Raw genomic sequence first — 16,178 nt, forward strand, 5'->3', positions numbered from 1 at the left:
ATATTAACCGAAACAAAAAAAACAGTTTTGTGCATTTTGATACTCCTGCAAAGAGCGGACTGTTTTTTGGAAGCAGCCTGTTCAGATAAGTAGGTTTATTCCAACATTCAGCGAGTTACTCGGTTAAACCCACACAATAACCGTGTGTCTGCGGCAGTTCATTCATATCTGCTGGAGATCTTACAAACTTGTCTTTCATCCAGCGAGCAAAGCGGAAGCTGCAGGAAAGGCTCTAAAAACAAGAAAAGCTGCATGAAAAGGCGCCGAGCACAGAGTGATAGAAAGCAGCAGCCCAGCAGCACACAGCCTGTGCTCCCGTCTCTTTTCTCTGGCCTCTGTTCCTTTAATAAACTCATGGTTATCTAGTGTAACAAATGTCTCGCTGCCATCATCAAGTCCAGGCGAGGAGGGAGGAGTTTTTAATGTTCAGTTTGTTCTATGGATCGATGTCTGCTGGCATCGCCTCTCCCCTCGCCTGCACCGTGCGTAATATACTGTACCATTACCAAACGCTTTTTACGCGCATTCCTAACACATTTTAGCCACCGAAAACAGCCTGCGGGACTGACTGACACGCGTCGATCAACATATGTGGCACTGATGGACACAAACGGATCGTGAAAGAAGAAGATTCGCAGCCCGTAGGAGGAAGAAGAAGGTGAAAGAACGATCCCGATTTAACATCTGTTCCCCCCCACCGCTCTCTCTAAAAACGATTCCTAACTGGATTTTTTTTTTAATATAGTGAGAGAGGCTGAAGTAGTCGGAGAGCAACAATAAAGACTCACACACACTCTCTGTCTATGCATGGACTATCGTAGACCGCATTCAGTTTTCACCTGGGCACAGTAGTGAACTGCGACTCCAGAAAAAAAAATGCCACGGAGGAAACAGCAGGCACCCAAACGGGCTGCGGGTAAGAGATTTTTTTTTTTTTTTTCAAAAAAGAACCTGTTTTAATATGAGTGTGAGATTTGTCGATATTTGTTTTACGATTCTGCGAATAGCGTGTCTACAACACAGGGTTTCCCTTTCAAACTTTTATCATGTGGGACCCCCGAAGAGATACGAATCAGATCCTTCCGTTTAGTAAGAGATTGTCCCGAGGAGCCCCATCAGAGCAGGTTTTCTATAAATGTACATGTGTCTATGGGTTACTATATGTCATGTAGAGAAGAACGTGAACGCAGATAAAGTGAATTTAATAATACGGAAATGAAACTAATTCTCATTTCACTCGGGACCTTCTAGACGCCCAGTGAGGGGGGTTCATCAGGGACCTCAGACACCAGTTTTTGGTATCAATTACTGTAAAAAGTCAAATGTTATAAAACAGTAGAGCAAGACTTGCAGCTTTAAGAGCACTTCTGGGATGATTAATCAGATTAATAATGGAAAACACTAGAAAGGGGGGGAAAGGAAGGACAATAAAGCCTTCTAGGTGCCCCCCACCCCTCCAAAAAAGAAAAAAAAATACTCATACCATGTCAAGGGGCATTTATTCATTCAATGATCAGAAACTTTCTTTGCCCATACTTTTTTTTTTTTTTTTAACCCTCTCTCACTGCATTTGATTTGACCCGCATGAAGTGTGGAGAGGGGCTGAAAGATGTGGAGCTGCTGGATCCGTAGCAGATGAACTCTGTATGAACTCTTCATAATCTTATGGACAAATGGAGAATGGGTTACACTCGCTCACACACTCTCTCTCTCTCTCTCTCTCACACACACACACACAGAGGCACCCATATACACTCCATCCTTGCTGCTGGCAGGCAAAACAGGATGTGCACTCACACACTTCCACAACACACGCATTTTTACTTTTTGTGAAGCGGGGTAATCTAGTCAAATGCTTATGTACATTCTGCTGTTTGTTAAAGCACACAAACGCCGCAATATGGAGGCCCGTGCAGTGTGCGCTGGAGGCCAGCATGTTAGTTGTAAAACGGTTTTGTAAATGTTTGTGTTTACAGCTTCTCTTTTTTAATGCAGCACTGTAGGGATACTGAATCTCAGCTTTTCTATCCCAGAGGACCCCCCAAAAAATACCACTAAACTTAATTTTTGCTTATAATATTTAAAAAAAAAATCTAAACTACACAAAAAGGTCACAAATTACCTTTGACCGCTTTTTAAGCAGCATTAGCAATTGTGCTATTTAATGTAAATTATAATGTTCCCAAAAAGGCTGCCTCATTACGATCGAGCCGGTGCATTAAAACTAGATTGATCAAGGGTATTTCAGCGTTTGAGGATGCAATTACTTGGTTGTGGTGTGCTGAGAAGTTATCAGTCTTTATTATGGTTGCGGATGTAGCAACCAGATGGTGATTGTTCGCTGCCAATAATAGCGTCTCTTTATACCCGCTTAAGATACTGAGACCCTTATCTGCCCGGCACACTCTCAGTTTACACACACACACACATAGACACTCGGTGCCATACAGTCACACACTAAATATTTTTCCCACATTTCAGTCGCCAAAAGCCCTCTTTTCTTAAAAACAATGCCCCCAGTTTTATTCAGAGAACTTTTGAGTAGATGCCTAAGTGATCCCTTTACACGCTCTCAGCTGCCTCGCCTGTACTCTGGTAAATGTGTCAGCCCTATAGAGAAATAAGCCTTCCAGAAGAGTTTCTTCATTGTTGAGGTAATTGTCTCCTCTTTGACAGGCACATTCATCAGTGGCTTAATGGTCAATCAAAAGTTGGCAGGCAGAGTGTTTTCATTCTTTCCTATCCACTACATTAGGAATACTTAATCAAAATGTCTCCCGGTAATGGCTGTGAAGAGTTCATGACTGACTGATCCGTTGTCTGTGCCGATAGAAAATTAACAGCTCGGCACTGGAGAGATGTGGGCCTGCAGATAAACAAATTGTGCATTAATATTTCATCTTCAAGACCTGGGATGTGCTATCAAGCGGTGGAATATTCCTGGGCTGTGTTGTCATTTTTCTCGCATTCTTTTTTTTTTTTCCTCCTGTATTCTTGAAGGCTCTTTGCAGCTGTAACTCATTTCACTTGATGACTTTACTGGGGTTACAGAGAGTGACGACAAATTGATTACCTGGCAGAGCAAGAATGGAGCGAAGAGAGGCGCAGGCTGACAGTCATGTTATAATAATATGTTTAATGATGTGTGGAGGGGGAACAAGGAGAGAGGAGTATTGAAATAAGAGCATGGAAGATGCAAAGGAATAGGTTTCATTTTTGTAGGGCTCTTAAAGATGCAGTATCCCCCCCTTGGTAGGAAATAGTGTTTTGCAAGGTGTTGTGAGGGGGTAAAAAAAAAATCGCAATTTCCAGCTCGAGCATTTATTCAAAGGACATGCCGCACTCAGGGCTCTTGCATTCTCTACTGGGGATTGTATTATTAATAGGCGTATTTGTAAATGTGAGACCACAGTTGTATCTGATTTACTTCCTTTACATACAGGGTTTGTGTGGTAATTTAAAACGCCAATTACTCACCAGTCCGGGATAGGATGCACTAAACCTTTACTTTATTACTGAGAAAACATCACTAAGGCCGAGGCCATCAGGCTGCAGATTCCAGGATGAAATTTGTGTATCGGCTTTATATATGGTGTAAACGTAAAGCCCTATAAGTGCACGCGATGCATTTTTGAGTGAAGGGAGCCATATGTTATTTTGCGGCCGTGGGAGTATTCCTCTTTCTGTTTTTTACAATAGCTCTCTGCCTCAAACTGTTAGCCCAATTTGCTGTTAACAAGATAAATTGGAGAACAGACAAAGGCATTAAGTGTTGCAGTGCCAGCTAGTGACTGACAGCAGCTTGTGGGAATTGGCTAGCAGAAATTCCTCCTAAGTGGTTTGTTCAGAAAACATCCTACGATCAAGGCAGATGTTGTTTATCCAGTTTAGGTAGAAAAAGGAAGTCCATTTTGTATGACAAAAACTGGGAGGAAAATGGCAGCAAGTACAAGAGTGTCTTATTGTATTTTTTAAAACCCCATTACTGCTCTCGTTCCTCTGTATTCACTCTCTTTTGTCTAAAGCCTTTGTAGCGACTTTTTTTCTGTGATTTTTCTTACATTTATTCCACTAATTAAGATTAAACAGGAATGATGGTCTTGCTAGATTGAAGTTTTTTCTATAATTTAACTGATCTAGTGTATGCCTGTTTTTTAATATTTATCCTGTGACTATGACTCTAGAGTACGGATTTGACTTTTTGCAAACAATGCTTTTTGACATACTGAGCTTCTCCCTATACTTGATACGGTTGCAGCATCAGGCTAAGTTAGGAATCTATGCAAGACACAACATATAGTGACTGCCCGACCCTTTTACAGAGTACACCCCATAATCTTACTGGTGTTCCAGAGAAAAGACACAGTGCATGACAACAATGAGGCAAACCATCTTCTTGGCCTTGGAAATCATGTGATTGTTACTGCTCAAAAAAAAAAAGCCTCCATGTGCCTTTTTTGTCATTTTGATACAGAAGATAATGAAAGTTTGTGCAGAATAAGATGCAAAAAGCCTCCCTTTATAATAAAAAATATGTAGTAGTCATTTTGTAACAGTGCTCATTCTGAGTGCAAAACTCTTGTTTGAATAGTTACCAAAGGATATTATCATTAGCACTCATTAAATCAGTGTATTTGTATGCACCATATCTCTGTGAATTTATTTCAGCAGGGCAAATATTTTGTTTTGATCAAATCCAGCCTTGAAATTTTGTTTTCTTATGAGCAAACCCGACTCTATATGCACACTTTGTTGCAAAGCTTGCAATTCTCTAACTTGCAGCCGCTCCCCATAGAGATATCCTTTAATAACTTTCTCCTCATCAGCTAGTTTTCTTGCTGTATATTCTCGCCACGGTGGGGGAAAAAAAGGGGGGGGGTAGGATCAAGTCAGGTGGTTCCAGTGTGATCTCGTTGCATTTTCTCCTGCGTGCTAGTTAGTTGACAGGTGTAGATGGCTAATAGTTTGGGAAGGCTTTTGTTTGCGTGAGAGGCAGACAGTGTGGTGCACTGTCTAGGTGATAAGAACCAAGACTCCTGTGCCCTCCAGCACAGTGATCTCTCTCCTCCGCGCTGCGCTCTCCTGTGTGGAAAAAACAGCCTGTTATGATTGGTCTCAAGGCAAGTGCCTGTGCAGTGTTGCACCTCTCTACAGCAACTGCTCATTCACCTTGCCTTCCCTCAGAGACCTGCACTAGTTTCCAGGCAAATGACACAATTTGATATGCCGTTGGGGTGATTCATGTGGATAATGTTTCCATGTGATCATCACTGCAGAAAAGAGACTATTTCTTGTTATGTTTTTTTTTTTTTTTTTACTCATTAAGTCTGACAATAACTGGAATATTGGGAGAGTTTATTGCAAGGAGGCTAAAACTCATTATTTCTGCTAGACATTCCAAGTACAAAAGAAATTATGTTATGGTATTTTGTCCAGGTCCCTAAAGATGTAATGATTTACAGAGGAAAATAGGGAGGAGACTTTATAGCTTTGGTTGTTCATTTATGTGGATTTAGAGGATAAGAATGCAAGGCGGGTTTACAGTTAATACAGTAGCGCTGAGGACCTGGTATTGATTACACAGAGGAGGTATGGTGTGTCTTATATGGTTTATGGTAAAGCGGACTGCAGCTCATATGCTTTGTATTATTGTAATGATATACATTCCTACCATAGTTTATGCCGCTTTGTCAGGACATCGTCTGTGTCCACGCAGAGTCGAGAAGATGTAAGTGAAGAGATCCATCTTGTAGTTGTTGACCTACATGTGTAGTCAGTCAGAGAGCATACATGTTGGCCATATGGTTAGGAGGTTTTTATATACAATCACAGCCGGATCAGGTTAACCTAACCTGAGAGGCTTTTCAAAGCTCTTAACATATTATGTTTCTTAAAAAGAGGTCCTCTCCAGATTTAAAAATCACATCTGCTCAGGTTTCAGGGGTGGGGACCATCTGGGGTTCCTGCGCTGCTTTAGCTCAGCAGCAACGTGGCTGATAGTTTCAAGTAGAGAAAGATCCCCATTTAGATGTTTTTCACCAGTTCCTGTGTTAAAAGTTTACTTTAACTTATATCATATATCTTACAGTGATGTAAAATGCCCAGTAATGAATGAATATGACATTTCACTTCAATATGTGAGCACCAAAAAAAAGAGAAAGCATTAATCTTAAGTTATCCGCGGTGTACCTGATTTGCTTCTTATCAAATCCTTAATGAGCTTCAATTAAGATTTATTATGCAAATTAACCCTCGGCTGCTACTGACTGCAGGAGCAGGAGCTATGACAATATTGTGCTAATGGTGTGATCTGTAACAATTACAAAGGTAAACTGCCTTCACAGTGCATGCTCCACGAGCCTCTGAGAGGTCAGACCACTAAATATGCGTTCAGGTGTTCTGGAGGTTTGGAAAATTGTTTATCAAGTCTTTATTAATTAGTCTTTTGGATAGCAGTAGATAGAAATGTGATTGTTTCCCTGATGTGCGATGTGTTCACAAGCACTGCTGCTGCTTATAGCTGCTTTTTTATATAGTGTTTGCCAGTATATGTATTTATTTAGCTAAACTTAAACAAAGGAAGGCAAAGGGTAGAGGAAATCTGACGCTGTAAACTAAAATAAGTTGACAGAGCTTAAAAAATAGGCAGCTAGCTGTATTTATTTTATTATAAATGAAATATTTTCAAAATAAAAAAAATATTCAGGTGTTTGATTCCAGCTGAAATCAAATGCTCGAATTTAACTGAAACTATTTCAGTTAATATTTCTCTCTCTGTCTCTTAAACACAAAAATAAACGTGCAGCATTGTTATTCCAACACTTAAGGCCTGGACAGGTAATGTGTCTAATTATCTCATCAAGTTAATTAGTGGAATTAATATTCATTACTTTTTGCTCTTGCGTTAGGAGCTTTCTTTTCACATTGAAACGAATGTCAAAATGTACACGTGCTGGTCATCAACTCAGCAACTTCACTCGTGCTTTTACAAGTTAGCTGTTCTGACTTAAAGATAAACAAATCGTAAGCTAGACACTAAATATCCTGTGGGGAGAAAAACAAAGAGCTCGGAATGACAGAACATCGTTAATGTCCATAATCTGCTCTGCAAACCCAAAACCTTATCAAGAGGCCCGCTCTGGACCCTGCAGTATTCATCCACAGTATAGAGCATACCACCCACAAACATGCACCAAATAAGTACAGTGATGTATACTTCTAAGTGGTAATTACCTCATTAACTCAAAAAAGAAGAAAATGTCACAAGAAAATCTACATATTTATGTTAGTTGGTTTTTTTTTTTTGTTTGTTTGGTTTTTTCTCTTCTTAATTTATTTAATTACTTTCAGTGGCTGGGTTTACCTTCACCTTTACTGAGCTGCACATTACAAGCAAAATTCAAAATGCTGGCATACAGCCAGGCTCAGTGGGCATGGGTTTCATTTGAACTCTGGATGGGACACATTAGTCAAGGTCCTGGTGGTCCTGCCACAGGAAATTTCAAACAGTCTGTTTTATGCATTCCAGCAAATCTTTATGTACAAAATTTTCCATTTTCTGCATTCATTTAAATGGAATTTTTCTTTACTTATATTAACGAAATACATATTTTAACAACTATACCAAATAAATTGCAATTATTTATCATTGTTTAAATAATCCTGAATCCTAAGACACTCCAAACACAGGCCTGATTCACTCTTCTGTCCTTTTTGGTGTGTTTTTCTGGGGGAATCAAATAGTTTTAATGTGCATGTGGCTCCTATTCATATTTCATGATTATCTATTCATGAGCAAAATTTCTGCTCATGTTAAAAATCTCAGCACAATGAAAACATGTGGCACATATGTATCTTTGTTTTGTGATCCTCTTTGTGGACTCTCAGTAGCATTGCATATATTTTTTCAAAATAAAAGTCTATGCAAACGCATTTCTTCTAAATATTAAGGAGGATGCGTCCTTTGTGCCTCCCCCGTCTGAAATCCACACCTGTGCCACAGCCTTTGAGGTTATGACCAGAGGAATTGCTGCTGGACACTTTACTCTAGCACTGCATGAAGTTGTGAACCTTGCACCTTGTGTAACTTCATTTACCACGAGGCTGATGGCTTCCTGACAGCTTTATAGCCTACGTGTTTTATGAGTCGTCATGCAGCACAATTACATAGGAGCTAATTTGATGAATCAAGTCAATGTTCTGCCGGCTCTGTTGACCTTGGTGGCCTGTGATCGTCCGTCTCTCTTCGGGGGTCATACAGAGGCTTTCGCATTTTGTACTATTCAGTTACAGTTAGGCAGACAAAGAAAAATAGAATTAACTCGCACTTCTTATTATTGCCAATCAAGATTTGTAATGAGAAATTTTCTTGCCTTGTTTTAAATGTCTTTGGTAAACTTTCAAATGAATCAGTTAATTAGCCTATTTTGTATTCCATCGTATTGGAATGCAAAATGATTCCTGTGTTTCGGATCTTTTTCGTTTTAATACACATTATATAGACTCGGTTGTGGAAAACAAGCTGAAATGTCATTTGGAGGTATTTTGTAATCTTCATTCTATAATTAACTGCATTTAAACACCTTAAATTGTCTAATTTATACCGATGTGTTTCACTGGCATGACCGCAGGGACCGAATGCCCAAAAAGTAATAAAAGACCTGGCCACAGTTAAGATGGAATAATATAATTTTAATTTTTGTGGATTTTTGTGGATTTTATAAACTATCAAAACATCCCAAAAAAATCTGCTGTAGTCAAACTGTTTTATATGTGAGTAACCACATAGTGGTTAGACTATCAGACGGTTTAACGAGATTTAATTAAATGATTTTAATGGTCATCTTACGTATTACTTGATACAGATACAGAAAGCTTAAATTATAAATTAAACACATAATGTAAAGTGGTGAAATAATAACTAATATTAGTCCCACTGATTTAGAAAACAGACAGCACGCTCATGATTCTGTGTTCTTAATGCTTTCAGTGACGTTATCTAACAAACTCTTCTCGTACTAGAAACACTGATTTAGGGGAGTAGAAACTTCAGCTTGCTAATTAGCACAGCTTTCAAATGCTGAATGGCTCATTTGACAATTTTTGTTAGCAGTAGACACGTTTTAATGTCAAACTGAATGTAAAGTGACAGGAATAAAGAGTTTGTTTTTTCCTCGTGGCGGGGGGTCCAGTGGATCATGCACTCTATTAAACACATTACCATTCGGCCCCGTGACACTTTGAGGTGCAGATTGGCTGAAACCTAAATGTGGTCGTGAATAAAGAATGACAATAAAGTTTCCACTTTACTGTGTAACTAATATTTCGTGTGTTTTTTAAATTATTATGGTGATATTTCTATTTTGCGTTATTAAAACTGCCCCAAAAAATATTGTCAAATAAAAAACAATCGGTTAAGTGCTTCATTTTTCTCCACATACATAAAATTTGTCTATTTTTGTCGACTGAGTAATATTAGCCACAACCTAAGCATATCCTGTACGTCTTTACAGAGCGCTAAAAAAGAATTTCCTTCTTGAAAGCGTCACCATCGTCATCACGGAGACTCCAAAAGTAGAAAAAAATCAGAAAAACACACAAGTGTTTATATAAACCTTAGAAGCAGATACTGTTTACCTGTTTGCCATAAAACTAAGAGACATTGCTCGGTAAAAATACCAAACATTTTCTTTGTTTTAGCTTTACTGCTGTACCTAAGCAGTGCCTGAGATTTGCACGGCATCGTGTTAAGAACCTTCTCCTTAGGGCTGTGCCTGCCTGTTTGTGTCTACAGTATGTGCTGAGCTAGTCTGTTGAAACAGCTTAATTGATACTCATTAAACAGCAGTGACAGCTTAGGTATCCATGATGAATGTTGAATAATTCTGTTGTACTTACAACTTGATTAAGGAGAAGCACACAACATGTCAGTGTTGTAGCCTATGGCTTGGTCTGTGTGCACTTACCAGCAATGATTTCTTATTGCTACCTGCAGTCTGCCTTTAAGTTAATCTCAAGCATTTGTGTGTGTGTGCCTGAAATAAACAAGTTTTCAAGCACTACATAAACAAGTATTAGAATTTCGCACGAGGATTAAAAATAGTTTTTACTTCATTTGACTTTGATTTTGATAGATTTTGCGGAGAGTGCAACACCAACCAATATACTTCATCTATAAATGTGAATAATGTTGACTTTTCTTTGTGTTTATTCAGCCACAGTCTGGCATTTTCATACAATAATAAAGTCAATGGATGTCAGGCAGATGAAAAATGTGCATCTTGTATTATTTCTGTTAGAAATTAAAGGCAATTGGAATTGGTTCAAAATTGACTGTCTTTGTAATGAGTGCATGACGAATGGTATAATTTAGAGAAGAAAATGAATGCTAGGGAACCAAAAATATTATTCTGCGGCATTTTATATGCTGTGATATTCCATGAAGATGAACTAATTTCACTAAATACCACATAAAATCTACTCATAATATTTTTCTACAGTATCATAAAACAGTGAGGATCAGGTCACCGGGGCACGAGGCAGATTCTCAAGTTAGTGTGATTTGATTTTTAGCGCTGTCTGTTTGTCTTTCTGTCAGCTGCTTTACGCAAAAACTACCTACCCGAATTTGCTGAAACCTGGGGGAGAGGTGGATTATGGGAGAAGAAACAGCCTATTACATTTTGGTTTGGATCCACATCACTTTCTTTTAAACTGGGAGACTAAGCACTGGCTTTGGTATCGGTCTGTGCTCTCTAAGTACCCTTCTAGGGTTTTGTTTGTTTGCTTTCTTTGACAGCCTTGGATAAAAAAAAAAGCTACATTAAAATCCTTATCATTTTCAGATTTCGAGGCCTGCGCAGCTTCTCAAATTGCTGACATCTGATTAAACCGACGTTCTGTTCCCATAAGAGAAAGAACCCTTTTCTCCATTTTGAGAGTAGATGAAAGAGGGGGAATTTCCGCAGAGGATGGATTTACAACTTTATCCTCACATGATTAATATTACACAGGGAAGTCTTTGTACAGGAAGCAGCATGTCTAATTATGGTCCAACTGTGTCTTGACTGAGAGCAAACAAAGACAGCCAGTAGGAACTACACTGACACGTCACACAAACGGTTCATGCGGGTGCGGGGTGATGTCATCGTCACCCAGATTTCATGATGCTAAGCCCACAACTGATTGAGCAACGGCAGAAGTCTGGCTTTCAGTATACTACGTCCAGCTGGCGACTGCCTCCTAGAAACTGTGGGCATATGGGTTTAGCTTCAATAAAACCCGACGGTGACGTGCATTTCCTTCTTTTTCATGTTTTCAAGGTTACGCATTTCCACCAAACACATAACCTCACCACTTATGACCTCACTGATGATAACTACAGTATGTCCACATTCGCCGTACTGTTAGGAGCAGATGCAGATTCATCACGCTCGCCCCCTCTACAAGAATTCCAGGGACTCCATGTCCTCCCACGTTTGCCTGTTCATCATATATCTCAGCCCAGACATTCAGGAGGTTGCTAGCCAGGCCAGCCATAAGTCTTCCTGTCCATCAGGACGGCACCGTGTTTCTCTGCTTGATTTTCAGCTGTTACTTGTAAACCAGAACAGCATTCTTTAGATTAACAGAGTGACAGGGAGGCCTCTAAAAGCAAACTATAATAGTATGATATGTTACAGTCATATTTTATGGCTTTTAGTGTGTGAGGTCGTGCGTGTGCGTGTGTGTAGACAGATCAGCTTAAGGATCTAATAGGCCTGCATTGCACCTCGGGGAGTGTAGAAAATAATGGTGCTGTGTTACTGCTGTTTATCATTAGGTTTATAATGATAACACGTGTACAGCACAGGAAACCTGGCCGCACCTGGTCATCGTCACAAGTGGACATCACGTGTGAGGTTGTTCTTCTCATCCTTTTAGTTTGTTTTTTAATATTTGTTCTTTAAAGGATTTTTTTTTTTGTCATGACGTGTGTCTAGCTGCAAAAAAGTCAATGATATAGAACTAACTGTCAAAATAAGTTGCGTTCAATCCAAAACCGCTTAAGGTGTCAAGGACACATTTTCCTCCCTCCCACATCCTGACAAACATTGAGTCAGCAATTGTCTGTTGTATTTTCAGTACTGGTATCTCATGCCCCCCCCCACCCCCCCAGGCCATTTTAAAGTTGTAGAAAGTGGTCATTTTCTCTGTGTCAGTGGGAGGTCAGTGCTGTGGCAGTCAGCAAAGCTATTCGGTCTGGTGAAACAGAGTCTATTGGGAACCTTAAAGACATTTTGTCCGGTGTAGTCGCCTCTCACTGTGTGTCTTCACGCCTGTCTCTTTGTACTCCTTGTGCTCGTAGAAAGTCTAAAAGAGCTTGAAGCATTTGTTGGATTGCTTCCAGAGCTCCAAACTTTTATTCTTGACACCTAAGACTACCCAGCTGTCAATTTTAAACCTGCTTATTAAACTGGCATATATGAATCTTGTCGAATATTTCCATTTGCACGGCTTTACTCCGTCTGTGTGGTCATTTGTCCTTGTGTCAAAACTACTTCTTGTTATACCCAACTCCTATTCAATCTGAATATCTACCTGTCCTTCCAGCTCCCTGTGTTGGTGACTGACATGTCCTCTCTGTGCTGCGTACTGTATCCGTGGTAACTGTCGCCTGGGGCCCACTCACTCATCCCTAAAATGTAACAGAGGTCACACACAGATCATTGCTTTAGCCAAAGGCCCTGACTTTAATACAGAGTGACCTGCACAGGACACAGCGGTACAGCAGCTGGTCAGTGATGAATCTGGAAACCTGCTCCATCATCAGTATTATAGAGAGTTTGATTGTGTGGAAACCTGACCTGGATGAGAGTGAAAAGTGATCCAATAGATAAAATACTAACATTAATACAATATTTTTTTGATATCAAAGAAATATTTAAAAAATAAATAAGACATGCCTTTGATTTGATCACCTACGAGTAAATATTTATTTGCTTAAACTATGAGTAACTACAAAAAATTTTCTGTATTGTACAAACCATGCTGACCTAAAATAGTTATATTACCCTGATTCTGTCCAAAAGTATTTAAAGGTGACCGCTTTGCAGTTGCAGTTGCTTATGGTACTAATGGCACACTAAGTAAGCCATGTCTGATTAATTAACTAATTAAAGCTGAAGATATCAGTTGTCATCTAAGTGATCCTTTTGACAGCTCCCCATCTGCACTATAGCTAAAGAGCTAACATTAGTTAACGTTGTAACTGCACAGATTGAGATGTTAAACGAAGGCTCAGCATTGGTTTGGAAAATCTTGGAAAATTCTCCAAACTTTTCAGAAACGCAGTAGTATTGTGACTTCTGCTTTTTTTCATAGGTTTGGGTTTTTCAGACCTGACGCGGTCTTCGTCAGTCTATTGAAGTGACAGAAATATATGTTTCAAGCATATTTTAATTTTACATAACTTTTCCTCCCACTTTAATTTAGCCCGTAACAGTCACCGAAGAAAGCCAGCCGGTATTTTCCATATGTGCAAGATCTTCAAGTAATCTATAATCTTTTGGTACAGCACTGGCTTGCGGTTTGAGTGGGGTCTAGTTTGAGTGGGGTCAACATCGCTCTGCCCTTGTTGCTGTCTAATCAGTGTGTGTGTGTAGATGCTGCTGTAGTGGTGGTGGTGGAGGCGAGAGCAGTGAAAAGAGACATCTGCTTCAAAACTTCTTTGAAGAAGTTGTGTTGAGCCTTCTGCACCTCCTTTCTGCATAGCCTCGCCTCTCATACTCCCTTGCTTTCTGCAAACTCCGTCCACATATTCCCTCGCCTCCTGGATGTGACACCATCTGTCCATGCGAGCCAAAAACCTACGCAAGTCCTTTCGAAGTTTGTTAATCACTCGTCTTCTTTCATGTACGTTTGGCTCTTACGTCAGCGCACCGTAATCTCGTTCTTGCTTAACTGCCATTGTGACCACACGGAGTGCAGATAGGGCCCATGTTATCCCACGGCATGAATATTTCCTAAACCTAAACAAACAGCGACTGAAAATGGATATAACAATAAAAGAAAACTGGAAAGTAGTTAAGTAAGTACTTCTAGCTTTAAGCAACAGGAAGATGGCGCAAATGACCTTGCATGCCTAAATGGCATTAAACATCCCATCAGTAACCTCATCATTATGAAAAGTTGTTACAGTACACTTCATGCATATCTTATTTTGTAATTTCATCTTAGGAAATGCAGTTTAGCTCAGTCCTTTTACATGCTGCATGTACTTTTCCGCCTTGAAATCTGTTCTAATCCCTAACCAGGAATTCCCGTCTCCCTCAGTGAATTAGTTGTTGATGTGGCGGATCAGTTTTACCCAACTTCCAGGGGGCGTCCTGACTCTCCAGCCTCACTGTTGATCTCCGGCTGCTGCCTCAGTGTGTCTAAACACTTCTATTTTTCTAAAGCCTCGCCTGCCACATCCTCACGTGCCACAGCGAGGCGAATAGCACTCGTTGGTGCTATATGACTATTTACAGAGTGTGATAACGGAATTTATCCCTTCATTCTGAGACTTGTGACTGAGGGTGACTTTGTAGTGTTTACACAGCTACTTTCAGATTGTCCCGTTGAAATATGAGAATTAACCTGAGGTGCCACACGGGACTGTTTTAGTCGGAGCTTATTGACATCTTTGTGTCTTTAAAAAACACTCTTTGTATCAGTCAGATTTCTACTCATTGAAATTTAGCTCGCTAAGAGAGAGATGTTACAAGGGTCTTTAACTCATCAGCCTCTGCGCGTGCAACCTTTTTGTAGGTATGCTTTCTTTCTTTGAGTTGTTTCTGGGTTTTTGCATGTGTTACTGTTGTGTTTGCATGTGTTTCTTGCATGCTTCATGGCAGCCCTCACACCCTGGCAGCGACCCAGCTGAAAAGTTCCGGTACTGTCCAGACGCATCCTTTAGGGACCTCATCAGCCCCTGAATTTCCTTCCCCTCACGCCTGAGGGCATCCATATTCATTTCCTCCTCTGATTTGGGGAAAATGATGAAAGGCTGGCTTTTTTCCCATCTCTTATTTCCTGCCAAGGTTGCCTGCATTTTAATGCGACGTAAATCTGCAAAGACCTGCAAACATGCTCCCATTTGGACATGGCCAGTTCCATGTTATTAGTATCATGCCATATCAAAAAAAAAGGAAGTCCCAGGGTTGTTAATGTTATTGTAATACGATTCCTTAAAACTTTAGTGTGCATCAGTACGATAATCCATTTTGTTATAAATCTAGCTCATTGTTAGGCTCAATTACTCCAATTTCACTGTAGGCTGTATTTACCTGTCTTTTCCATAGGTCTGTTTCTCATAAAATGAACATTTCATTCACTCCTAAGTTATGAGTGCTTGATGATATCATGGAGATAACTGCACTGGTTTGAAATAAACCTGTGATTAAGCTGGTGGGTGGGTATTTACTCTTACCGGAGACAGGAAATGAATGTTAATGAAAATAACAGTCGCGTACAGTAATAACCCAACTCTGTAATTATTGGCATGCTTTGATGATGCCATATATACTCAACACACACATGCGCCTACTTAACTAAACCTCAGGTAGACTATTAGCTCCACTAGCAGGATCCTGCCCTCCGCTATGCACAACAGTGCTCAGGGTGGGGAGGCCTTGCCCAATGAAGGAGCGGGCTTTCAGTTGCCGAGACAACCCTAAACACACATGTACACAAAGGAAAGGTCCCACTGTGAGAGAGGATCATCTCCACCTCTGGCTGGATAAAGAGCGCTCCACACACTGGAATGCACTCCTGCCCTACAGGCGTATGCAGCAGTGTGTATATACAGTTCGCAAGCATCCCACACACCATTCATGGAGTTTATACTTACACCCAGAATGCTGTGTTTGTGTTTCCCTGTATTTAACAGCAAAGCACATTAACAGGTATTAGAAAAACAGCACTGTGTTTTGCTTGAAATACGAGGTGAGATAGTAGCTCCTAATAACAAATCTGAGAGTTGTACCAAACACAAGAAGTCGACCGTAATAAATTATTAATCACGAAAAGCTGTTTTCAGACGTTTAAAAAAAAAGAATTATTATTACAAAATTGAATCTGAAGACTTTTTTGTCTCATGTCGTCACTGTGACAGCTCACTCTCAAAGATGGCACTTGATGGTTTTCACTAGTGAATT

The 16,178-nt window shown here is 40.0% G+C and overlaps 1 protein-coding gene across 5 annotated transcripts in view; it reads left to right on the forward strand.

Moving 5' to 3' along the window:
* The window catches only part of LOC116322028 (teashirt homolog 2), a 111,824-nt gene that overhangs the window by 72,105 nt on the left and 23,541 nt on the right, over positions 1-16,178 (forward strand). For 4 of the 5 annotated variants that reach the window (XM_039604284.1, XM_039604286.1, XM_039604285.1 and 1 more), the window contains one exon: positions 543-916. In XM_039604284.1, the coding sequence (XP_039460218.1) occupies positions 877-916 (40 nt within the window). In that variant the 5' untranslated portion in view covers positions 543-876. Of the gene's footprint in view, positions 1-289; positions 917-16,178 lie in introns of those variants that run through there. The other variant, XM_031742000.2, reaches the window with a different exon arrangement.

This window comes from Oreochromis aureus, linkage group 20 (genome assembly GCF_013358895.1).
Source record: "Oreochromis aureus strain Israel breed Guangdong linkage group 20, ZZ_aureus, whole genome shotgun sequence".
Classification (NCBI taxonomy): Eukaryota; Metazoa; Chordata; class Actinopteri; order Cichliformes; family Cichlidae; genus Oreochromis; species Oreochromis aureus.